General features: G+C 32.5%; 1 protein-coding gene across 1 annotated transcript; it reads left to right on the top strand.

The window, feature by feature from the left end:
- The first annotated feature begins 1,861 nt into the window (after positions 1–1,861).
- On the top strand, positions 1,862–9,998 carry LOC132303265 (glutamine synthetase nodule isozyme-like). The gene is made up of 13 exons (XM_059800454.1): positions 1,862–2,028; positions 2,180–2,219; positions 2,348–2,451; positions 2,531–2,579; positions 2,695–2,801; positions 6,289–6,376; positions 6,661–6,789; positions 7,116–7,190; positions 7,294–7,347; positions 8,208–8,245; positions 8,386–8,545; positions 9,097–9,157; positions 9,673–9,998. Exons 1-13 carry the CDS (start codon positions 1,955–1,957, stop codon positions 9,762–9,764), a joined length of 1,071 nt encoding a protein of 356 aa, XP_059656437.1. The 5' UTR covers positions 1,862–1,954; the 3' UTR covers positions 9,765–9,998.
- Positions 9,999–26,134: the final 16,136 nt, after the last annotated feature.

The following is a 26,134-nucleotide window of genomic DNA, read 5'->3' as shown; positions in this document are numbered from 1 at the left end:
ATTCGCCCCGTTATGGTGCTAACAGATTCAGTGGCGTCTATCTTCCAGGATACAACGATCTACATCCACCAGTAGCAGCACTACAAACTCGTGGATATGGCGAACCTCCTTCGTGTAATACTCTCTCTGACTCAAAAATGCATCTATACTATATAAATGCTGAATTGGGTGTAATTCGAACCAAATGGTTCGGACGAATCTTAATATGACTCGATGAAATTGGATTAGGGTCTAAGTGGCTCGAACCACTTAACTTATGGTTTGAACCCACTTGGGTTGGGTTCAAGTTTAGAAAGAGAGATAGAAGAAAATGAAAAATGAAAGATTTGCAAATGATCCAAATTGGGGTATTTATAGGCAACAAGGTGCCTTTTCGGGTGGGTGCAACCATTTGGAAAAAACCAAAAAGTAATTTTTAAGTAAGGTGCCTTTTCAAATTGGGTGCAACTCTTTGGAAAAAACTAAAAAGTAGTTTTTTAAGTAAGGTGCCTTTTTGGATTGGGTGTAATCCTTTGGAAAAAAAACTAAAAAGTAGTTTTTAAGTAAGGTACCTTTTCGGATTGGGTGTGTCTCTTCATCATTGGACACAACCATTTATATGTGTTTCTTCATCATTGGACACAACTATTTATACGTGTCTCTTCACACTGGACACACCCACTCCAATTGGTTGCAATGGTTTAGTTGGTGTCTGTTCACCAATAGACATATCCATTCCAATAGGTTGCAATGGTTCACATGGTGTCTGTTCACCAATAGAAACATCCATTCCAATATGTTGCAAACCTTTAGAAATAGATGCAACTCTTTGGAAAATAGATGCAACCCTTTGATTAAAAAACTAACTTTTAATTTAAATTCAAAAACCAACCACCCATTTAAATAAGCTCAGCCCAAAAACAAAGATTCAATCCAAAATTTCATTTAGTAAAAAGAATAATCGGACTTTACAATAAGGCCCAAGCCCAAGCCCAAAATTTAGCTTATTTAAATTTCAATTAGTTTCAACATTTTTTTCCATGTAAGATAAACACTTCCCACATTTTGCATGCCCATTTAGGCTTATCAAAACACCACACTTTGGAGCTAATTTCTCATTTACCCGGAAACGGATTTGAGAAAGTAAATATACCACGTTCATCTCCTTGCGGAGAGAAACACGCTTGTCTATAGATCCGTAAAAAATTATTAGCGGAATTTATTCCAAATCTCATCCAAAGTTTATGTTATTAATGCCCCTTTTTCCAACAAATACTTAGGTCCTCAGTACTCACCACTAATGTGGACCAATAATAAATGAATACGTCCTATTTTAATTATCAAATTAGAGATAGTAATTTTTTCTGATTTGGTAAGTAAATATTTATTCACCATCTTTAAAGGTCACATGTCAATTTATTATTGGTCAACATTAACAATGAATATATTGTAAATCCTCACTAAGCACTGTACCTTAAAAATGGGTTTAGTTGTCATTGTTTATAAATAATAATTAAAAAAAATGAACTACTAAAGGAAATTAGTTGTCATTGTTTATAAATAATAATTAAAAAAAACGAACTACTAAAGGTAATTTATGAAATACCTTTAATAGCGGGACAGCCAAGATTCCAAATTCTTTTGGGAAAAGAAAGAATTAAGACTTGATTCCTTGTAGTTAAGACTTGATTCATTGTAATTTCCTTTTCCCTTGGACTTGATTCCTTGTAATTTCCTTTTCCCTTGGAAAAGTAGACCTCTTGCTTCTTAAATGCATGACACTTCCTTGGAAATTTCTTTAATTTCATCGCCAGTGTGCATTGTTTTCTTCCTATTCTTGTTTTTTTGGGGTCATTAGGTGACCTTTTGAATATCTATTTAGTAGCCCCCAACTAAACCATTTCCCATTTCCCATTGCTCTCTCTCTCTCTCTCTCTCTCTCTCTCTCTCGTCTGAATTGTGTTTGCAGTCAGTCATGTCTCTCCTCGATGACCTCCTCAACATCAACCTCTCTGACACCACAGAGAAGATCATTGCAGAGTACATATGGTATATATTCTCTCTACCCCCTCTCAATATATATATATATATATATATATATATATATATATATCATATCCATGATCACTGCTTTGATTTTTTTTTTTTTTTTTCGTTTTCGATCAATTTCTCAATTGACCCATCTTCTTTTTTCTTGCAGGATAGGCGGATCCGGCATGGATTTGAGAAGCAAAGCAAGGGTGTGTGTGTGTGTGTGTTTTTTTTTTTTTTTTCTCTCTCTACACACGCAGTTACTTTCTCATTTTCTGTCCATCTATATATTACACACATAAACACACACTAATGCGAGTGTCTGTGTGTGTGACAGACTTTGCCAGGACCGGTATCTGACCCACAAAAACTCCCAAAGTGGAACTACGATGGATCCAGTACCGGCCAAGCCCCAGGCGACGACAGTGAAGTAATTCTCTGGTATGTATACATACACACGCATACATTACATACATGTGTGTATATATATATATACTAACTATTTTGATTGGATGAACAGTCCGCAGGCTATATTCAAGGATCCTTTCAGGGGAGGAAACAATATCCTGGTAATATACTTACTACTCCAGTGTGGTGTATAAATGGTATAATTTGATTAGGGGTAGGGATTCAGTAATTTAATGAGAACATAGAGGGCAATAAAATAATTTTGGTTTTGGGAAGGTATTATGTGACACCTACACGCCAGCGGACGAGCCAATACCCACCAACAAGAGGTTCAATGCGGCCAAAGTCTTCAGCCACCCCGACGTCGTTTCCGAGGAACCCTGGTACTATACTAATCATTTTTACCCCATTATAATATATATATATATATAAATTGTTTTTTTTTTTTTGAATTAATTACATCGACACCTTCTAAAATTTGTCTTATTATCAGACATATATAAGTTAATCTTTTTTTTAACAAAAAAATCTCTGAAATTTGATAAAATTAACAAAATACCCCTTAACACCATCCGTACCTGGCACATAAAAAAAATGACTAATTTACCCTTTGACTTGTCAATCAAATTGTTAAGATTTTGAAATTACAGCGTTAACCTTCTAACTAATTTTAATTAACCAAACTTGCCACATCACTATAACCGTATACATATACTGAATGTATATATATATCATCTCCTCTTATATAGAGAGAGAGAGAGAGAGAATGAGAGAAGAAGCAGGTCGTTGGCTGGTTGCCCCTCCACTGGCGGCACACACCAGCATAGCTACCATCACCATACCACCACCTCAACCAATTCCTCTCTCTCTACCCTCTCATCTTCACAGCGCCACCACACCCACACCGACACCGACACCCACCACCACCACATCACAACCCCACCACCACCACCTGACAGCCCCGCCACCACCATTTCACAGCCCCGCCACCATTCCACAGCCCTGCCACACCCGTCGCCACCACCACATCACAACCCCGCCACCACTCCACAACCTTGCCACACCCGCCACACCACTTTACAACCCCGCCACCACCACATCACAGCCCCGCCACCACCAAATCACAGCCCCGCCACCACTTTACAACCTCACCACCACCACATCACAGCCCCGCCGCACCCACCACCATCCCCACTCCACAACCCCACCACACCTAACCCCACCACCACTTCGAAGACTCAAACTTGACCTTCACAGTACCACCACACCCACCGCCATCATCGATTACGAATTTGCAGAAGCCCTAGCCGAATTAGGGTTTTAGTTCCCCAAATGCAACACCAACGAGTCTGATAAATTCATCGAGATTCAATTGTGTACCAATTCGGGAGGATTGGTGAAGAGCTTGACGAAGATGGAATGGTGTGTGTGTATAGACAAGATTGCTTGGACTACGCAGAGGAGGATTGGTGAAGAGCAAAAAAATTTGGGTTTTTTTTTGGAGCAGAGGGTGGAGAGAGAAACATATTACTCCGTATTTTAAAAGGGTAATTATGTTATATAATTTTTTAATATTTTAGATTAATAATTGATATTTTATTAAGGACAATCTTGTCTTTTCACAGATTTTAAGGGCGTGTTTGGTTTAAATTTCAGGAGTGTAAGTATTCAAAAAATGGTCTAACTTATATATGTCTGTCAATAGAGCAAACCTCAAGGAATGTGTAATTAATTTTTTTTTTATTTTTTAGGTTGGCACGGATAACTCCCTTAGAAAGGGTTTCTTCGGGACGCATCCTAAATTATAAATCCGGGGTGCACCCTTCACCCCAAAGGATAATATGTAAATTGTTGTTATTGTTATTAATTGTACTATTCGTTTGGCCTACAATCCAAGAGAAAGATGACAAAGTTGGCACTATTATATGAATTTGAATCTGAAGTGTATGTATTGTTTTGGAGCTAAAAAAAGAGTGAGGTGACAAATATCATTGTTTATTCCCTTCAGGGGATAAAAATTATGTAATAGATGTATTTAATTTAATTATTCTGTTGATTCGGTAGTCTCAACCTCTTGTTGCAATAATAGCATACTACTATTTTTTTTTTTCATACATCACAAATTTTTCACTATTTGTATATATGGTTCAAACACGACAATTTTTGAGCTAACGCCAATTAGTATTCTGTTTTATTGACATATAGTTTTAAATTTCAAAAGATAATCCAGCGTTTTGGTCCTTTATGGTTGCTTAATGTCATTATTTGCAAATCGAATGACATTTGACCAAAAATAAAACATTGGATTTGGTTTGGTTAGAAAGTATTGGAAGGTCGAGGAGAAAATAAAATTTTGAAGGAAATTTTTAAAAGAAATGGTATAATAATCCGTATTTCTATCTATGATTTTTTTTAGAAAATTATTCATTTAAATTTCCACATTACTTAAAAAAAGAAAAAAGAAACCAAAAAAAATATTGATATGAGAATATGAGATAGATCCATTTTAAAAAAAAATTAGTTTAATACTAATATATAAAAATAAAAAAGAATTTAAGTATTTTTTGTAGCTTTCATGCTATCTAAACCATTAATGTAATTTTACAACTTTCTTACAAAAAAAATTCAATCTAACAAATACATGCTTCAAAACTTTTTTATCCTTTTCTTTCACTTCGCTTACTGTTACTTTCACTTTCTAACTTTTCTTTACTGGACAAAGCCTAGTAGAAATCTCGAATCAATCTAAATTTGTTATTTAGAATAAACTACAAATTGAAAGAAAGTGTCATTTTAAATAAAAGCTGCTTTTGACAGTAAGAATTGTTCTATTTAGTTTTTAGAAGTTATGAATTGGATCGGTGTGATCTGCGCGTTACGTGATTTTGGTGCATGCATACATTGCCTTGACAAATCCAATGGTTTGCAGATCGACCATATTTAGTATAATGTCTTGTTTGACATATTTAAGAATTTAGGCTTCATTGGATTGAAAATTTTGAAATAAACGAATTTAAGTTCAATTGTTTATGTAAGACACTCATTTGTCAAATTCCTTATTCATGTAAATAATCCGATTTGTAAATGCAAATTGGTGAGGTAGTTGTTGGCATGTTTTGGCTTGTCGGGAGGACTTTTGAGCCCCTAATTCTCTTAGGCATTAGTTCTTTGGTAATTCTGTTTAACTCGAATGTCTTTTTTAAAAAAATAAGCTTGTTTATATACCTCCATTGGTGTAGACAAAATATAAAAGAAAAATCACAAATGCCTAGTTTTCTGGAGTACATTTACAAGATCAGTCTTTGTGAGGAAGCAAATAGAGCTTAGTGCCTGAAAGTGAACTCTATATTATTTGTCAAGTTTGCTTCTATTCTTTTTTTTCCCCGGAATTAACAGTTTGGCATGAGCTATTCAATAAACAATAAGAGTTAGGTTTAAGCTAATCAATCGGGATGATAATTTAGCCCGGCTCATGTTTCCCTCGTCCCTAGTGGGACGGACATGGGAAGCTTTAAATTAGGATAGGGATGGGTTTGGGCAAGATCAGTTTTAGTGGTAACCCGCCTAAAACAAGAATGCAGGACCAAGCATAATTTGCCTTTCTTTAAAGAAATTGCCTTTCCTTTCCCCGCCTAAAATGGAGGGGAAGGAAAAAGAAAGAACTTTTTTTTTTATTTGACTAGGGAAAAAAGAAAAGAAAATAGAAGAATGCCGGACAATGCACAATTTGCCTTTCTTTTTTCTTATTAATGAAAAAAGTCTTCATATTTCCTTTTAATTTTAATTTTTATTTTTGGGTTAGTAAAAAAGATACTTCATTCTTTCAATTCCCTTTTCTATTAACTGAAAATGTGCTAATTTTGTGGCTAGGTACGGGATTGAGCAGGAATACACTCTTCTTCAAAAGGATGTCCACTGGCCACTTGGGTGGCCAGCTGGTGGCTTCCCTGGTCCTCAGGTTCCCATTTATTTACCATTCCACCATTTGTTGTTGGTTTGTTTTGTGGTTTTGGTAGAACCTATATATTTTTTTTAACAAGAAAATGGTACTCCCTCCGTCCCAAATTTAGTGTCGCCAATGCGACACTAAATTTGGGACGGAGGGAGTACTATTCTTATTGTTATAATCAATATGGTCTAAGAAACTCTCAAATCTTATAGGGGCTTGTCTCGCTCAATAATTTTTTCGGGCTATTCATAGCTTATAATTAGAGTTGTGTTTATGTGTTCCTACTGATGCAGGGACCATACTACTGTGGGATAGGAGCTGATAAGGCATTTGGTCGTGATATAGTGGACTCCCACTATAAGGCATGCCTTTATGCTGGAATTAACATCAGCGGAATCAACGGCGAAGTCATGCCTGGTCAGGTATTTTTAATCCCTTTTCTGATTGCTAAGAAAGAGCAGAAAGGAAAATATTTCTCCATGCAATCAGGTGGCACAAATGCTGTAGAGCTTTCTTCCTTTGCTGTTAGTAATATTACATTGAAAATTAATTTCTTACCTTTTGTGACCTTCATATGCATTTTGTGTGATGTTTTTACAATTCATGTTAATTGGATTCTTTTTATAATTTTATTTGTTGATTTTTTTTCCCTTAGAAATGTGATTATTTCTTTTGATAGAATCTGATTAATGAAGTTACAAAGACAATTTTTAGTATTATTTTGTTATTGTTGTGCTGGTGTAAACAGTGGGAATTCCAAGTAGGCCCTGCCGTCGGGATATCTGCTGGTGATGAATTATGGGTTGCTCGGTACATTCTTGAGGTAGGTTCATTGAATTTGTAAAATTACTGCATTCATGATTATCTGTCCTCCCCATTTTCATTTTCGGTGTCAATCTGATATTTTAATCCGCTTGGTGAAACAGCGGATTACAGAAATTGCAGGAGTTGTTCTTACTTTTGACCCAAAACCGATTCAGGTCTCTGTTCAACTACTTCCCTATCTTTTGCTGTTTTTTATGTTTTACTTTCTGTTCTTTTTTTTTTTTTTTTTTTACTTTACATGTACATATAGTGATTCGAATCGCATTGCTCATTTTATTTGGACTTGATCATGAGTGAAAGCCTAGGACTTAATTTCATATAGATCTAGTTTAATCCATTTTCTATAGCACAAATAAATCCAATGGCATGAACTAAATGTATTCCTGCTAGATTGACTCCTTGAAACATATTTATTCTACTTACTAAATATATTCCTGCTAGATTGACTCCTTGAAACATATTTATTCTCTGTTTGTTTCAACGTAAAATGTGTTTTTTGAAAAATATTTTTCTTTTTCAGGTAAAATATTCTTTTATTTTTATTTTGTCGGTATTTGGCAAAGGTTTACATCGAGTTCATCGGTTAGGCATGTAAAATAACTTGTCGAAAATTTATGGATAAATTATTTTTGTTAAATTTTAATTTTTTTTTTTTTACGACAACCAAATACCAGAAAATAAAAAAATATTTTACGTCCAAACACACGTAGCCTTTTTTTCACAAAGGCATTTGAAATGAGCCAGTATTCCATTAGCATGTGATGGCTTTTATAGTTGCATTCTATATCCTGAGATGGCTCCTCTCTAGGTTCAGAATACTGCCTTCCATGCACATTTTGGGCTTTTTCTGTCAACTATTTTATACTGGCAGACACCTACGAATACCCATGTGCATATAATTTAGTTGTGCCATGTCGTATGATGACTAAATATGACATTATATTCTTATCTCCAGTTTCCTATGTCTTACCTATTACCGGATTATAGTTTAACTTTATTCTTAATGAAAACTTAGGGAGATTGGAATGGTGCTGGTGCTCACACTAATTACAGGTACATCTTAAACCCTAACTTTTCAATGGAAAAGTTTAATTTGCCTTTGTATACTTTAGGTCCCTTTTGAAATTTCTAATTGATGCATATTTTGGTTTAATACATTTTATATATTTTTAATATTAATCTTTCTGAACCAGCACCAAGTCCATGAGGGAAAATGGTGGGATTGATGTGATCAAGAAAGCGATTGAAAAGTTAAGTTTGCGCCACAAGGAGCACATTGCAGCGTATGGAGAGGGCAACGAAAGAAGATTGACCGGTCGCCACGAGACTGCTGATATCCACACTTTCTCTTGGGTGAGTTACGATCTTCTTTCAATGTGTGCAAGAATATACTGCTTTTGTTAGTGATGATGCTAACAATAATGATGATGATACTACTAGTAAGAAGGATTTTGTTTCTGTTAGTTACTATTATCTCCATTGTTATCCTTACCGTCGTTATTATGAATTGCCAGGAGAGTAGTTATAATAAATAAATGAGATGTGGCGGTGTTACAGTAGTGGTGGTGATATACAAAAATCTACTCTTATTAAAGACGGGGAGATATTAAGAGAACCCATAAAAATTCTAAATTTTTTCATACTTAGTTTCGAACATAGGGATTTAATGGAAACAAAAAGTAATTTATAAGGCTGTTCTGCAGTTGAATGAGTAGTGTAACAAAATAATCACTGTAGTACCTAAAACTAGTGGAACAGGAGATATTTTTGCACTAATTTTGAACAAGTTATATATGAATAGACAAGAATACAATCACTTTGGCCATATGGTGGTAATTGCAAAATAATTTGCTTGTTTTATTTTTGGATAATGCATGCTGATCTTTCCATTTCCCAAATCTTAGGGTGTTGCAAACAGGGGTGCTTCTATACGTGTTGGCCGTGACACTGAAAAGGCTGGAAAAGGTGAGCATTCATTTGTGTTGCTTCAGTTTTGCATTTTCTTTTTCAGTTTTTCTTCCCCTAAGGCATCATCATTCATGATTGGTGTTGACAGAAATAAACTCAAGCCTATGTGATAGTCGGATGATTTTATTTATGAAAAGAACATATGACTTGCACCCATGAACATGAAAACTAAAATCACATAATTCCATTACAGTGAGAATCCAGCAAACGCCATTTCAGAACTACCCTGTGATTTAACGCCGTTGTATTGGATTGTGATTGGATTGTGAATAACAAGTGAGATGAGGCATCATCATTCATAATTGATGTTGACAAAAATAAACTCAAGCCTAGAAATAAAATTAGGATGGTACTCAAGCCTATGTCCTATTAGGAACATATGGCTTACACGCATCAACACGAAAGTTAAAATCACATAATTTCATTACAGTTGGAATTCTTGGCCATCTTTGTATTGGATTGTGATTTGTGCATAACAATAGCAATAATAATAACGAATAAGTTTTTGACAGGCTACTTCGAAGACAGGAGACCAGCATCGAACATGGATCCGTACACTGTCACCTCCATGATTGCTGAAACCACCCTTCTCTGGAAGCCTTAAAAGGGAATAGGGGAAGCAAATCCAGTATTTATTACTGCCTAAGATGGGCTGGTTGCTTAAAAAAAAAAAAAAAAAACTCTTGCGGTTTCGTGTTAGTTCTATTGATGTGTCCAGTCTGCAGGTTGTGGATAATGTCTTGTGATTTGATGCTAGAATTCTGCTTTTATGGTTTTGAAGTACATGGTTTTGAAGTATATACAACACCAATAAAGCTTGTTCTTATTGCCGGTTAATGGTTGAAATGCTAGAGGAAATATTTTCATTTCATGTTTTATATAGTAGGTAGTTTAGTTTAAATGATCTTTTATGAAAGTTGATGATTGTTGGAATCATAGTATGTGTCTAGAATGGTTCTGGGATTTGATTCCTGATACTATAATGCCATTTAGATAGTTGTTTTTTTAACCAACGATGTTATATCTCCTCTACCTCTTAAAGTAGAGAAAATACCATTAAGTCACAAGATCATTGGTTAAAAAACAACAATCTAAATGGCATCACAGTACCCCTTTTTTTTTTTTTTTTTTTGTCATCTCTGAAAAAATTAAAAAGTTTAATTGCTGACAGTTCCGTGCTATTAAAAATTTTAAGCATTATACCTTTGAAATAAAATTAAGATTTAATTTTGAAGTATTATTTGTTTGCAAATAATTTTTTAAATACACCATCTGTCTTAAAAAGAATGTCTTTTTTTGGGAATATAAATTTTTAAGAGAACATGTGAGTCAAGTATGGTCCCCTTATAAAGTTATTAACTTGCCTTTTTAAGTTTTATATATTCAAGTTTAAAATTTTAAATTTTAATGGTATATGTGGAAAAATGTAAAATATATTTTTTGAAAAGGGAAAGTGAACAATTATTTTGGAACTCAAAAAGGAAAAATAGACATTCTTTTTGAGACAGATGGAATAGAAACAAATCTCACCTACTAGTAAAATAAATAAATAAATAAAATGACCTGTTCTTGTCTTTCTATTTTCAATGAAATAAACACCTGTGGCCATAGTAGAACAAAAAAATAGAAGAAACAATATCATATTTGGTTGATTAACTAGGACAAAAAAATTTTATATTTGCACTTCACTTTTCTATATTTGGACTTTTGGAATGACAAAATAATTCCCTAAGCTAATTAATGTCTTTTTATATACTTTTTTTTAGCTTAATCCAAATTATAGTTTAACGTGGCAATAAACCAATTGTCCTTAGATATTACCTGACATATTAAATGCACAAACTAATTTTAGATAAAACTACCATTTTATCAGTTTCTTCTTAACATTTTTATTTTTTATTTTTTTGTGTGTTATATTATATATATATATAGAGAGTATCGTTTTTGCTTAAATTTCTTCTTTCTATAAAAGACACAATACTAAAAGAAAAATAAAAGAAAAAATTACCATCACCGATGGTGTTGAATGTTCACGAAGTATTGACAGTTCTTACATATTTCTTGTGTTAATATTCTATTGTTACATACAAAGATTATTAAATCCTAACTGAAAGAGAACAGATAATTAATACAAAGTAAATAATTAATTGAAAAAGGCTGTGATCCAAAACATTAAATTGAGTGGAGAGAGTAAAATAAAAATATATTTCAATGATTGAAAAGGTAATTGTGGTATTTGAGAAAAATAATTATTTATTTATAAAATTAGAGATAGAAGTGCCATTTTCTTTATAAAAAAAAAATGTACAAAAATGGAGTGTTCCTCCACACAAAAAATAAAATTAAAAATAAAAATGAAAATGGTAGTTATATTTAAGAAAAGAAAAGACTGAAAAGTAATTTGATAAAATTACCAAGGTACCATGAGTCATGGAGCTAACAAGGGGGTTGGGAATCAAAGATATATAAGCTATTGTTCCAAGCTTCGGTCACTTAGAACCCAGGACGGAGAACAGCTCTACCTTTTTACACTTTATCCTCCAAACAATGGGAGGAAATGGAAGGAGAGGGAAGGAGAGGTTTGATGAATAATTTCTGATGCCAAATTTACTAAACACAAAATCAAGGATTTAGTTTGCAAAACAAGAATTACAGACCTTGATTAGTTGATTTAGAAAAAAAAATTAAAACAAAACCCATGCATACAAGTTAGCAGTTGCAGAGAGAGAGAGAGAGAGGAGAGGGGCAAGCTAACAGCGGGCCAGCGATGGAAACGGTGACCCCGAACTGGAACAGCGGGCGATGGAAACTGAAAGATATGGGTTTTGATTTTTGGAACAATCGGAAACAATATGCCGATATGGGTTTTGAACTTTTGATTCTTGCAGACAGATAGATAAACTGAAATATATGGGTTTGGAACTTCTGATTCTTGTAGATTTTGTAGTTTGCAGTTGCGCAGGGAGAGAGAGAGAGATGCAGAGAGAGAATAGAGATGGAGGCGGGGGAGGCTAAATTGATTTGCCCTGAAAATATTATATTTATATTACGTACGTTTATTTTTTTATTTTTTACAAATATTACAGGCTTAAATTTATAAATTTTTCTTTTAAAATATAAAAATGTATAATAGTAAATTTACTTAAACACTTTTCTTTCTTTTTTTTTTGGATCATTATTTCTTCATTTCTTTTTTTATTAATCAACCAAGCACGATAATTTTTATTAATCAACCAAGCACGATAAGAGTTATTTCATTCCCTTTCCCTTATAACTACCTTACCAGACATGCCTTAAAGTAAAATGTACAAGAGTGGTACATGCTTAATCCACAACTATACAAGACAAATATCAATGCTCGCCAACCTAAAGGATATAAATAAAGAAAAACAAATCGCACACAACATAAATTTCAATTTAAATTAAAAAAAAAAAAAAAAAAAAAAAAAAAAAGAGGAAAAGAAAAGAAGGTTCGCAGTGATGAATTCATCAATTTTGCCATTACCTCTTTTATCATCTCCCATTCTTGATCACACAACCTCTAGTTGTATTCACAACTAAGGACTGATATTTGATGCTTCTATCGTTTTATGTATATGTACTATTAATCTATAGAACTCTAGAAAACCCATGGAAGAAGGATTGTGTTTTTTTTTTTTTACATGTAAAAAACCTTGGGACTTATATTCAGGTTAATGTTATTGTTACCCAAGTATTGATTTTAGGGGGGATAAATAGAGTTTATGACAAATAATAGATATTTTTCCGGATTAATAAAATTATGCAAGTCTAAGCAATACCTATATAAATTGTGCAAAAACAATATATCAAGACAATCATTATAAGCACAATTTAAATGAGATAACGGAAGAGAGATGCAAACAAAATAACACTCCGATTTAGCGAGGTTCGGAACTCCTACTTCTTGGCTCAAGTTCCCTCTTGACACTTTCCCAAATCCACTATGACTTCTCTTTTCAGGTGAAAAGCAAACATTTTAGGAAGTAAACTTGTTTCTCCTTCCTTTGTTAAGAGAAACTTCTTCTCTTAGACTTCCTTTGTTTAGGCTATATGCCTTCTACAAAGCCACTACTGATAGGGGTGGAGCCTGGATTTTAGTTTAGGGGTGGCACAATGTTAAAAAAATAATAATAAAAAATAAAAAATTATTTAAAGGAGTAGAAGGGGAAAAAAAATAAGAAAAAGGAAAAAAAATAAAAAAATAAAAAAAAGTAAGAAAAATGACAACTTGAAAAGGACACAATTAAAATTTAATTGAACAAGAAAATTTTAACTTTTTTTTAAGGAATTTGAAGAGTAAATTAGGAAGAAAAAAATAATAATAAGAGATAGTTTTAAAAACTAATAATTTCAGGGGGGTATTATAAAAAAAAATACCATATATATACATATAAAATAAAAAATTTCTACATGTAAAGTGGGCGAGGCCAGGCCAGAGGAGGCACACACACTGGCTCCGCCCATTTATTATACATTCTAATTTAATAATCTTCATATAATATTGATAAACATGTATTAGTTAGATTAGGGGATTCTAATCTACATAGTTTATTAATTATGATAGAATAAATTCATGTACATTGGCGGTTGAGGTACGTGTGCAGGAGATATGAATTTATCGGTATTCGTGATTATAAATATTCGTGCTCTATCGAATAGAATTGGACATCCTATTTCGTGAGTATAAATGTTGGTTTCTAACTTAGAAGAAAAACTAAGTGGAGTAACTTATCTCAGTCATTTGGATGAGTGATCCAGCACCAAACGAGTTGGCGTGTATAGATTGCTAAATGGGTCAACGATAAGTAGAAAATTACTTGTACCACCATGAGTAATTTTTCTTATCAGTTACTGTTATGACAAACACAACGAACCCAAGTTGAATCAAGGATCACAACAGAAAAGTAAATACGCCACACAAAGAACCCAAAGATTTATACGTGGTTACGCAACGGCCTACGTTCATGGTTGGGATCCGGCGAAAGTTTTCACTATGTGTAAAATCGGAGATTACAAATTTCCAGCCCATCTCTATGTTTCTGTACGAATTTCAGAGTCTCTCTTATCCACCACTCCAAATCCTAAGCGCCCTTATATATCGGCTTACAAGAGACTAATTAGGATCCACAATCCTTGAGCAAAAAATGGGTCAAATTTTTTTCCATCCAACGGGTTGTCGGTTCATAAGTGGCTCGCAACGCAACTCGGCACCAAATTCGGGCCACAATATCACAGTTACTAATGTAAATTGGCTCTTAATCCTGAGAACTATATTGACTGAATTTATATTTAATCATTTATTTTAATATACTTGGAGTGATCTATTGTGATAATCCCCTGATTCCAAGTCGTGGGTTGATCAAGTCTAAGCCCATAAGCCAGGAGATATCAAAATAATTAATATTTTAAATCAAAAACTGAATACAAAAAGATAAATAAATAAAGAACTAATATTTCTGAAGGGAAAACTAATAAAAATAAAAAAATCCTCTGAATAAAATCCATTAATCCTCAAAGATAAATAATAACATTCTTATAGAATTAATTCTCCAACAAAATACAACTCGAGAATCCTAAAACATAGACCCTTAATAAAATCCCATAACTGAAAAAAAAAAAAAATTAAATGTCTAAAAACTGAAATAGATTGTGATTTAGAATTTCTTGCATATTCAAAATAATAAGCAACGTTTATCTTATTTTGCGCCAACCCGAGAGTGACATTTGGTAACCAAATTATTTTAGATGCATAATGCATCTACAAATTTTCATAGCAAGTAACAGAAATACTCTTGAATAAGTAAATTTTATGTTTAAATAAAATAGAGTCGCAACTTATTTCAACGTGTATCTAGTATGAATTACATATTGCATTAACAAAGCTTTCCATAACATAACAATACAATTGGATAGGTAAATTTAGAATTTTAGAATATAATAAATAAGAATCACAAATTCTTACAACTTGTATCATGTATGAATTGAATATTGTATCAGAATATTTTCATAGTACATATAAAAAATTTACTTCACAAAGTACTCTCTTCCCTTCGGTTATTGATTAATAAAATTTGATTTTGAAAAAAAAAAAAAACTATTTTGCCAACAATGAAGTAAAATAGCAATGTTTAATCAAGATATGTATAGGTAAGTATTCATTATTTTTTAGACATTAATTTATATAAATTTATTTCCCTCTAGTTCAATATCCACATTCACATTAAATTTAAGATATAGGGTTTTTAAATTATTTGATTATATAGGTTGTCTTAAATGTTTCTAGTTGTTTTTATGCTTTAAATTTGAGTTGTCCAAGGGAAACTAAGCACGTATTTAGAATAATATCATAATGATTTAATAACTACCATCACAACTGAATTTCATATAGTGTATGAACACATTTTCAACATAAATCACAACTTATTTCATTAAATATGTATAAGAGGTTCGTAAAATTAACCGAAGTTAAGGGAAAGCCTAACATGTGTTTAAAATAATATCGGAACAATTTCATGAGAGTAATCACAAATAAATTTTATGTAGTCTAGGAACTGATTCCAAACATAAATCACAACTTATTTAATTCAACATTTATGAAATTAGTAAAATAAACAGAAGGTGAAAAGATAAAATAAAAATAAAAAAATAAAAAAAAGCCAATATTATAAAAATGAATTTCATCTAAAAATTTTGATTTTTTTAAAGGAGGTTTGCTGCATTTGGTGTGCTGGAATGGAATGGAATGCAAGTGGGAATGGAATGAAAATGAGAATGGAATGGAATGACCATTCTCATTCTATTGTTTGGTTGTAAATATGAAATGTGTAGGAATTGAATGATAATAACAATTCTACTGTTTTGTTGGATCAATTTAAAATTTAGAATGGAATAAATTTCAAATTGAATTCTCCAAAATATCCCTCTTAGTAAAAAATAATAATAATAATAAATTAACAAAATAACATTCTCTAGTAATTTTTTAAAAATAAATGGTGTTAATGGCGGTGGTGGAGATGGAAAACGGTAGTGGTGTAGGTGGTGATATTGGAAGGCAGCTGTAGTGGCAATGGTGGAAGGCGGTGGCGGTAGTGGTGGAAGGTGGTAGTGGTGTTGGTGGAAGGCGGTGGCAGTAGTGTGGTGGTTGTTGTCGAAGGAAATAGTGGTGTAGGTGGCGGTGGTGGAAGCCAATGGAGGTGATTGTGGTAGTGGTGGTGGAAGGTAGTGGAGGTGGCAGTAGTGGAAGGTGGTGGTGGTGGTGGAAAGTGGTGACGATGGTGGTGGTGGAAGGTAGTGAATGGTGGCAGTGGAAGGAGATGGCAGGTGGTGGAAGAAGATGGCGGTGGTGGCCTCGGCGGTGGTGGTGGTGGAAGTGGCGGTAGCGGTGAAAGGTGGTTGTGGAAGGCGGTGGTGGAAGGTGGTAGTGGTGGTGAAAGATAGTGGCAATGGAGGCAGTGGCGGTGGAAGTTGGTGGCTATGGTGAAAGGCGGTGCTGGTGGAAGGTGGTGGCGGTGGTGAAAGGCGATGGCGGTGGTGGTGAAAGGCGATGGCAAAAGGTGGTGGTGGTGTTGAAAGGTAATAGCGGTGGTGGTGGTTGCAGCAAAGGAAGGCGGTGTCGATAGTGAAAGGAGGTGGCGGCAGCGGTGGTGGAAAGCGGTGTGCGATGGTGAAAGTAGGTGGTGGTGGTGGTGGTGGAAGGCGATGGTAGTAATGGTTGTGATGAAAGACGGATGTGGTTGTGGTGGAAGGTAGTGGTGGTTTTTGGACTTGGATGAGAGTTTTTTGGAAAGTTGATTTTTTTTTTTAAATTTACTTGGGAATGGAATGACTATTCCATAGGTTTAGTCGTGGAATGGATTTTCATTCCAATGGAATGTCATTCCTACTTTAAATTGCATACCAAACAAAGTAATGGTTGGAATGGGTATTTCATTCCATTTCATTCCTGGACACCAAACGTAGCATCAGTATACAACGTGGAATGAGAAAGGGCATAATATTTCTTGTGTAAATAAATGAGAAATGGTAGGAAAAAGGAATCCAATATTGGGATTTTTTTTTACGCTAAGGCTTTAATTAAGCAATAATAGAATTTTAGTGTTTTTCTTGAGTGTGGATTAATTTATTTCTTCTAAGTTTTTACACTTACACAAATAAACATATTTTACGAATAACATCACAAATTAAATGTAATATGTTTCAAACCTAAATTCTATATAATATTTTAACTTACTTGTAACATGTATCATATATTATTTTGATACGACTTATATCAAATAAATAATATGAATTAAATGTAACGTCAAACAAATATATTTCAGAATGACATAACAACATTAAAACATGTGTAAGTTTAAGTTGTGATGCTATTCTAAAAATATATTTGCTTTTTGAAAATGCGCATCAATAACTTTCTTACCCAATTATAATAAACTACTAAAAAGTTAAAGAAAAAACACTCTAACATAATAGAATAGTAAAAGAGGTTATAGGAGGTCGTCTAAAATAATTCATCATAACCATTATTTACAATAAATGTATATAAAATATAATATTAGCAACAACTAGAATTTTACATTATTAAGCAACTAATTCAAATTACTTCCACTTTTAATAAAGAGACAATCTTTCATTCATAAAAGAAAGTTTGTTACTTCGTTTTTTCTCACCCTTTTTGAAATAAAGGGAGAATTTAAATTTTTTATATTATTGTTGAATTATAAAGTTCATAAATGATACATACTTGGGATATATCATATAACTACATATGTTTGTTTAATATTACGTTTAATTGGTGTTACGTATTTCATACAAGTCATATAAAAATAATTAGTGATACATGTTACGTTTAAGTTGTGTAACATATTTTCACTTTTGACAATGAGACAATCTTCCACTTATAAAAGAAAGTTGATGGATTTATTTTTTCCCATTCTTTTTGAACTAAAGTGGGAATTTAAAAATTTTATATTATTGTTGTATTATAAAGTTCATAAATGATATATGCTACAATTAAGTTGATATATATCATATAATTGATATTGAAACATTATACTTTAAAGTTGTGATGTCTTCAAGATATGCTTGTTTAATATTACGTTTGATTGGTGTTACATATTTAGTACAAGTCATATAAAAATAACAAGTGATACATGTTACAAGTAATTTGGGATGCTAAATATAATTTATGTTTGAAACATGTTACGCTTAAGTTATGTTGTCATTCTAAAATAATGTATATTTATTGTTACGTTTGATTGATGTTACATGTTACGCTATGTTATTTTTTCTTCTAATAAATAATTCACCCAAAAAGAGAACTTGACAATACAGAATTCATAATACAAAAACCGTGATAACCCAAAATATTATTCATTGAGGGGAGTGATAGGGAAGAATAATAAAAATACACTTCAAATTCTCGATTCTAAATATAATCAAATACATTATATATTTCATTTGAAATAGTAAAAAAAGTTCAAAGAAAATACCATTAGAAACTTGCACAAACATACAAAGTATTGACTTTCAACATTGTAATCAATTAACTCCAATAAAAAGACAACATTATATACAATATAAATAGTATGCTAATTACGGTTTTTTTTTTTTTTTTTTTTTCAGAGGAAAAAAGAAAATATAAAAAAAAAACTTATAGAGAACGATGGTTGCAATGATGCATCTAATGGAACTTAATCTCCAAAACTCTTTCAACTAGTAGCCTGCAAATTTGGGCAATGTTTAGAACCTCAAAACCTTCTCCCTAATGCTCATGAAAATTTCAATACCACCATTACTTCCAATTCTCCTTGTGAAATTCTTTCTTTAACAAATATAGAATTAAATAACACACGTATAAGGAAAAATAGAGGTGTAACTAGTATAAATCCTTGTCCAATTTTTGGAAGTAAATTGAAATCTATTTTCAATGCAAATAAAATTTAAAGCTCAAAAATATTACAAATGGTAAAGTACATAATTTCAAAATGAAATAAATGAGATAATGTTGCAGGTATATGGGAAACATTAAAGATCCAACAATAAAACAATACAATAAAAAAGCCTAACAGATTAGGCTCTACCGGCCAACAAATTAAAACAAGCTACCAATGGGTAGATTAGTTCTGCAAGTAATAAAAATAAACAAAACTAATGTAATCCAAACATGCAACTTTGCCAGAATTATTCTTTGCTCTGCTTCTTTGCCGAATTTTGGAACTTCCATCGTCTAGTGTGGATATTAGAGTGAGAGAGGTAAATATATAGAATACTTTTGAGGGAAAAGAATTCATACTTTTGGAGGGAAATTTCAATTTCAGTCAAACTCAATTGAATAAAATATTTCGTATAAAAATGTTCTATAAGTAAAATGTATTATACAGAGTCTAGTAAATACTATTTTAACTCAAAGTGTCAAATGAGCAATTTACCCCTCAATGGAGGGCCTCCGGCGAGAGTTGACAAGGAGACGATTTTTGCCCTTACTTCATAGCCAGCCAATGTGGGAATTAGCCGGTTATCTTTATTTCCTTTTTGTAAATAAAAAACGCAAGGCTCTTTGTAATAAAAAATTCAACTGCTTGATTCCAAATAAAAACTAACAGCTATTTCATTTTTTTTATATGTAATTTATTTTTATTGTAAGAAAAATATGTATGACATGGTTTCTTTTGTTTTTTATTTTTATTTTTGAAAAAATATGTATGATTTTTATTTTTTGGCCTTTTGAATTTTTTTTCTTTTAAATTTGTCAACAAATATATGAGAAACAAAAATAATATTTTATTCATCACAAACAATATGAAAAAATACACTTATTTTGTTAAGCAATTGGGAGACATGATGAAAAGAAAATGATACTACAAAAATGTCTACGATACTCTGACCAGTTTAGTAAGTTTTTCACTTTATATAATTTTTTAAATTCTTAATTTTAATCCAAATTATTAATTTTTTATAGATGGATACTTTTAGACAACTATTAAACTTCAAGAACAACACATTTTAAAATACAAACATTTTTGAAATGTTCTTCCGAATACCGAAAAATGGTAGATGCATTGCAATGCTAAACAAAAGCAAACTGAAAAAACAAGGAAGAAAGATGTTGATTTGGATATTAATGGCTTGAAAATTGGTCCAAATCAACTCAAACAACACTAGGTTAATCAAATCTACCTTGGGTAAACCTTGGTGGTGACGATCTCACCATCTTCCATAAATAATAAAAAAAATAACTTTTCAAACATAAATTCTTAGACAATTGAAAGCTGTAACCTAACATGGCATCATGTTGGTAAAACAGGTGGGAAAGGAAAGTGATTGAGACTTCAACTTTCCGTGGGGAGACAAGAGCTGGAGATAGAATCGACTTTGGAAAAACAACGAACTAACAATTAAAAATAAAAACGAGAGAAATAATGGCTAAAGTAGAGTTTATAAGAGTGAATAGAAACATCAAAAGCATGGATCATTCAATAACAAATGCAATCTTAAATAAACTAAATCAAGAGGGTGGTCACATGCAATTTATTTTTATTTATGAAAAAATATGTAATGCCTTTATTTATTTATTTAATTGTGAGAAAATATGTAATATCTATTATGTAATGTCTTTATGTTTATGATCATTTAAATTTGTTTAAAAAAATGTTCCTTTCAAAATATTTTTTTTCTGAGTGGTTGGAAAAACAGCCTTTGAAAAAAACACAAACAAACAATTAAATAAATATATTTTAATTTTTTTACCCAAAATATTAAATATATAAAAAAAAATAAAATAATAAAAAGTGCCTAGTCCAACTAACACCATGCAGTGAAATTGAGCTAACACATAAGCCCAATTAGTGACGTGACTAGTCCATATTTGTGCATAGCTAGTCCATATTTGTGCATAGGTAATGCTGATGGCAATTCTTAAAAATTTCAATTTTATCAAATAAGACCTCTACTCAAAATAGAAAGTGAAACAAAATGCTGATATATATTTAAAAAAAAATACAATTAACTAGTCCAAATTATATTTGGATTTTAGAAAGGGATTATTACACATAAATGGACTTAGGGTATCATATTTACTAAGAGATTGAGTCAAAGTCCCATAGTTTCTTTAAAATGGGTTTGACCCAAAAGCTGAGGTGGCATAGGAAAAAATACTGTTTGATATTTCTGTTGCCTAAAATACCCTTCTTCCTATTTTATGTGTTGCCTAAAATGCCCTTTTCTACACTTGCCTAATTCCAAGCCCTAATGCCTTTCATATTCCATTCGGTGTAGCCCTCTCTCACGACTCTTTCTCCCTCACTTGTTTCCTGCGATACAGATACAATCTGCCATGGTACGAACAATGTTCGATCTGCTGAAGGGAAATCAAATACTCAGGCTCAACGGTTCCTCTTTCCCTCTTTGCTGAAACCCTAACCTTTCTCTTCCTAATTTCTGGTGTAGCGGCAATAACTGGACGGTTGCAAACAATTGGGGTTTTTTACCGTCATCTCAGCCTCCGGTCACGTTCTTTGAAATAGGTACTGATTGTGTTGATGAATCTGAAATATATGTATATTTATATTTGTGGTATTGTTCATTAAAGACTGATACACTTTCGATCAAACCTCCTCCAGTTCGTCATCAATCGAAGCAAGTCTTAAGCCCTAAATGATAACACACGGCTCAGATTCCTTTATCTGATCAGTAAGCAAACCGTAACTTTTTCTGTTCAATTCCTTCCTCTTGATTCCTTTTTCACACACACTCGCCAACACACACATATGTATATGTATCTGTGTGTATATATTGAACATATTGCAATGGATTTTATTTCTTTTCATCATTAATCTATGCTCCTCTGCTTTTGAAAAAAAGAAAAAACATATATAAGTATTTGATGGTGGACTTGTTGGATCAGTTTACGAGCCTTTTAGGATTAGTCTCAACATGGAAATCCAAAAAATTTGATATCAAATGCTTATAAAAAATTTGAGATCAAGTTTGGATTTTGGTGGATTAGGACCTTTAGATTTTATTTATTTAAGGTCGCTAAATCATTTAAAATTAGATAACCAATACTATACTAAAATTTCTTCAAATTTTAGCAATTTTAAAAAAATTAAATTAGATGGAGACCTCTTAGCCTGCCCTAGACACCAAAGTAGGCAATAGTTCAATCATTTCTTGCTGGACTGAGTGTGTAGCATATAGGTTTCATCATCCCATTTATCTTAATTTGCTGCTCTTGATTGTGGAATGTGGACCTCAGTTTTAAAGCAGATTAAATAAACAGTGCTCCATTGATGTGGATTATTATTCTCTTAATGGATTTGTCAAAATGACTCAAAAACATGTGATCTTAGAGGCATACTTCGTTAAGCTAGAAAACAAAGTGTATAAGAAAAAGAAAAGTTGGAAAGGATAATCTTAAAAAGCTTTCTTTTATCTCCTAGACTCTAAAGATAACAATGAGCAGTAAGTGTTCATTTAAATATGTTTATAAATCATAATCCAACGTAATAGATGGGTGTTTTACATTAATTAATATTTCTTTGTCATAATGGGTGATGTGTGAAAATCATTTGTTGGTCAATTATTCAAATTCCAACATTTGTTAACGATAGCATTCTCTATATATTTAAATTACTTCTTCTAAGTTTGATCTAGTGTTATGTGTGTAAATCTTTAACTAGGAATTTTATACACATTACATACATATATATATACACACACATATTCTATTTCTTCATTCCATAGTCTTAAATCTTTAACTAGGAATTTAGGAGTTAAAATTCAAAGCCACCAACACATAGGTAGTCCAATTAGTTTTTACGTATAATTAATTATTATAAGTCAATTTCGATCAAGAATTATTCAAGATTATTGCCTCTTTCTCAAATGGCATGTAGAGTATACCTCTGTGTAATGTATCTTTAGGCATCTACGCACATGATAGGGTTGATGCAAAAGCTAGCAAACTCTATAAATGAGGCTTTTTTAATATATGTATTTAGTATTAATTTATCAAAAAAATATATTTAGTATTAATTTATTATTCCAACATTCCCTTGTACTTGTCTCCCCCATTTTCAAGACTTACACATATAAATTATGTGTGTGAAAAATATTCAACACTCTGCTCTCTCTCTATTTAACTCTCAATTTTTTATTTTCAATTTATATTGTCCTATTTAACTCTCAATTCATCTCATAATCTCCCTCATCTTGTAAATATGTTTGTTGTACACATAGTGATACAATTATCTAGTAATCAATGGCATTGATTTTGTGGTTGTATTTTGATTTGAAAAAGGTCTGTAGTGTGTGTTTAGGAAAAGTTTAATCTTGACACCGCCTATCCCTATTGAGGGAATTGGTAGTGTTTCGCTGTAAATAGAGGTAACCCTTCACCTGATGAAAACAAAACAAATCCTTGGAAGCAAAAGGGGAGGGGTAAGGCAAATTTAAATTTATTTATTTATTTTGATTTGAAAAGATCTGTAGTGTGTATTTAGGAAAAGTTTAATCTTGACGCCGCTTATCCCTATTGAGGGAATTCGTAGTGTTTCGCTGTAAATAGAGATAGCCCTTCACCTAATGAAAACACAACGAATCCTTGGAAGCAAAAAGGGAGGGGCAAGGCAAATTTAAATTTATTTATTTATTTATTTTTACCAATTACCTTTCACTTACATTAGCGAGATGGGACAACCAATTGGAGAGAATGGATCTAAGTTTACTTCTTATGTAGGAGTTCTAGTGAGGGAGATGGTTTTAGAGTTCCAGTTACATTAGTAGGATGAAAAAACTATCAACTAATGACATTGAGATGTTATGGGCTTGCATAAAGAACTGAAAAGTTATAATAAATATTTGGACTTTGGACTTGCTCCATTGATGTCTACAATCTTCCTCACCCCAAAACAACCTTCGGACTTTGGACTTGTCACTCTATTCCAACCTAAAGCATGTAATTTTCTATTCTCAGAATTAGATCCCCACAAGAGATCCCTCATCTTCTTCTCCATGTGCTTAATCTGTAATGACCCGAAATTAGGGGCACAAACAAAACATGATTCGGAAACCGTCCGAATAAATTCTCCAAAAATCATCCAATAAAAAATTCATAGTTCATTCATTGTCCCAATTATACTTAAACAACCTCAATACACTTCCAATGCGCTACAGCGGATAATTAACAACGTAAACATGTCACAAACAACCTCAAAACAAAATCTGCACTACCACTAGTTTAAAAATTCGTAGAAAATTCATTTTAAATTGAAATGGTGCAAACGAAATTGATTTGAAAAGTAGACTCAAAGGGTAATGTGACACTGCAATTCCCAGCAACTTAAGCTTTGCCAATAAAATCAGTTTTTGTAACACCATAAGATTCTCTCCCCATGAAGCACCTAATGTGTGTAAATTTTAAGAAACCCGTCAACAATAATATCATGTAATGGATCTTGACGGCACTTCCACAAGCAATTGCAAAACATAACACATGGGCACAATATCATCTTGACTATGCCTACATTGTCAAATGCAACATCCAAAAAGATTCTAACTCCTCTTAGGTGTTCTCTGCTCACTCTATCAAGCACAAAAAAAGTTTAACTATTAAAGAAATGACCTAGCTAATTTCAATAGGACATCGTTAATTTTGTCAATGTAGCCAAAACTTGGTTTCATCATTATCCTGATAATCAAGCTAATAAATTGAATTGAAGAGAACGGTGAACAATTGGCTGTTTAAAACTATTAAAGAAAAGACCTAGCTACCAAAAAAAACTATAAAGGAAATGGGATATTAAGATGCCAAGAGACCAGCTCATCTGTAGTGTCATTAGCAAGCAAAACAATAAACAACTCTTTGAGCAAAAACTATACCATGTGTCATACTGATCATAGAAATTTATAATGGATTGTATATAATTTTCGGTAAATAAAATGGATTATAGGACCTGAGTATCTAACCAACCACTACATGGAAGGCTTGTCTCTCCTCCCCTGGACCTAATTAATAGTAATTAAACCCGTGACATCAACTCTTTATGACTAGAACAGTGAGTCAGGAACAAGAATAAACATATGAACCTTAACAGCAGATCACTAGAAACAAATTAAATGGAAGTTAGTTAAAGAGACCATGAAGGAATACTACTAAAAGGGGAAGTCTTCAACAATTATTGCGAGTATGAGGCTTCCCGAGTGGAAAAACAACATTTGATGTTAGTAATTTTTCTAGTATTAGATTGACAACTGATTTTGAGGTCATAGTGAAAATTTATGATGTTAACCACCTTAACTCCTATTACTTTTGTATATAAGCACTTATTGAAGAAAGGAACCACAAAGCAAGACTAAGTGCAACAAGGTGATGACTGAAGAGAAACGTTAAAGGACAGCCATAACGCCAGCTATGAAACAAAATTGTATTCGCAATGCTAAAAACCAGTAAAGACAAGGATCAAAAGGCAAGTCAACTTATACCTTTTGCATTTTCCACTTTGCTGCTAAGGTAATCTTTCTTGTGTACTGTGGATTTGTTTAGATCTGGTCTGCACCGCTTGAAGCCTCACCCAGATTATGTCCTGCCAAATGCTGTCTCAAATCAAAGATTTCAAATTAAAAAACCAGATTTGATATTTTAGAAAAACAATCATATACTCTCAATTTCAGAATCGAAAAAAAAAAAAAAAAAATGGAAACAATCAAGCACCTGTATTTTCTTCCATCACTTCCTAAAAACAATATCATTCAGTCTTTTTGGCAAATTTTTTAGTGAATTTCTGGTTAAAAAAAAAAGGATCAGTGAAAAGTCATATTGTTGCGCCAGGAATATGACATATTTAAGAAAATAAATAAAATAATGAGTGAACAGAACAGTCTAATTCATGGGTCAAATTCAAACTAGTGGAATGTTACTAGTCAAGGGAGGGTTCGTTAATCTAGATGTCTGAAAAC

Source organism: Cornus florida, unplaced genomic scaffold (genome assembly GCF_030987335.1).
Source record: "Cornus florida cultivar Cherokee Brave unplaced genomic scaffold, ASM3098733v1 CherokeeBrave_3.0.0_Hap2_Chr04, whole genome shotgun sequence".
NCBI lineage: Eukaryota > Viridiplantae > Streptophyta > Magnoliopsida > Cornales > Cornaceae > Cornus > Cornus florida.
This window is presented reverse-complemented; position numbering and strand designations above follow the sequence as displayed.

Bases quoted from the DNA above. Each gene is read 5' to 3' on its own strand.
- LOC132303265 (XM_059800454.1), top strand. From the start codon at position 1,955: ATGTCTCTCCTCGATGACCTCCTCAACATCAACCTCTCTGACACCACA. The intron at 7,191-7,293 runs GTAGGTTCATTG...TTGGTGAAACAG, and splicing joins TTGCTCGGTACATTCTTGAG to CGGATTACAGAAATTGCAGG. The intron at 9,158-9,672 runs GTGAGCATTCAT...AGTTTTTGACAG, and splicing joins CACTGAAAAGGCTGGAAAAG to GCTACTTCGAAGACAGGAGA.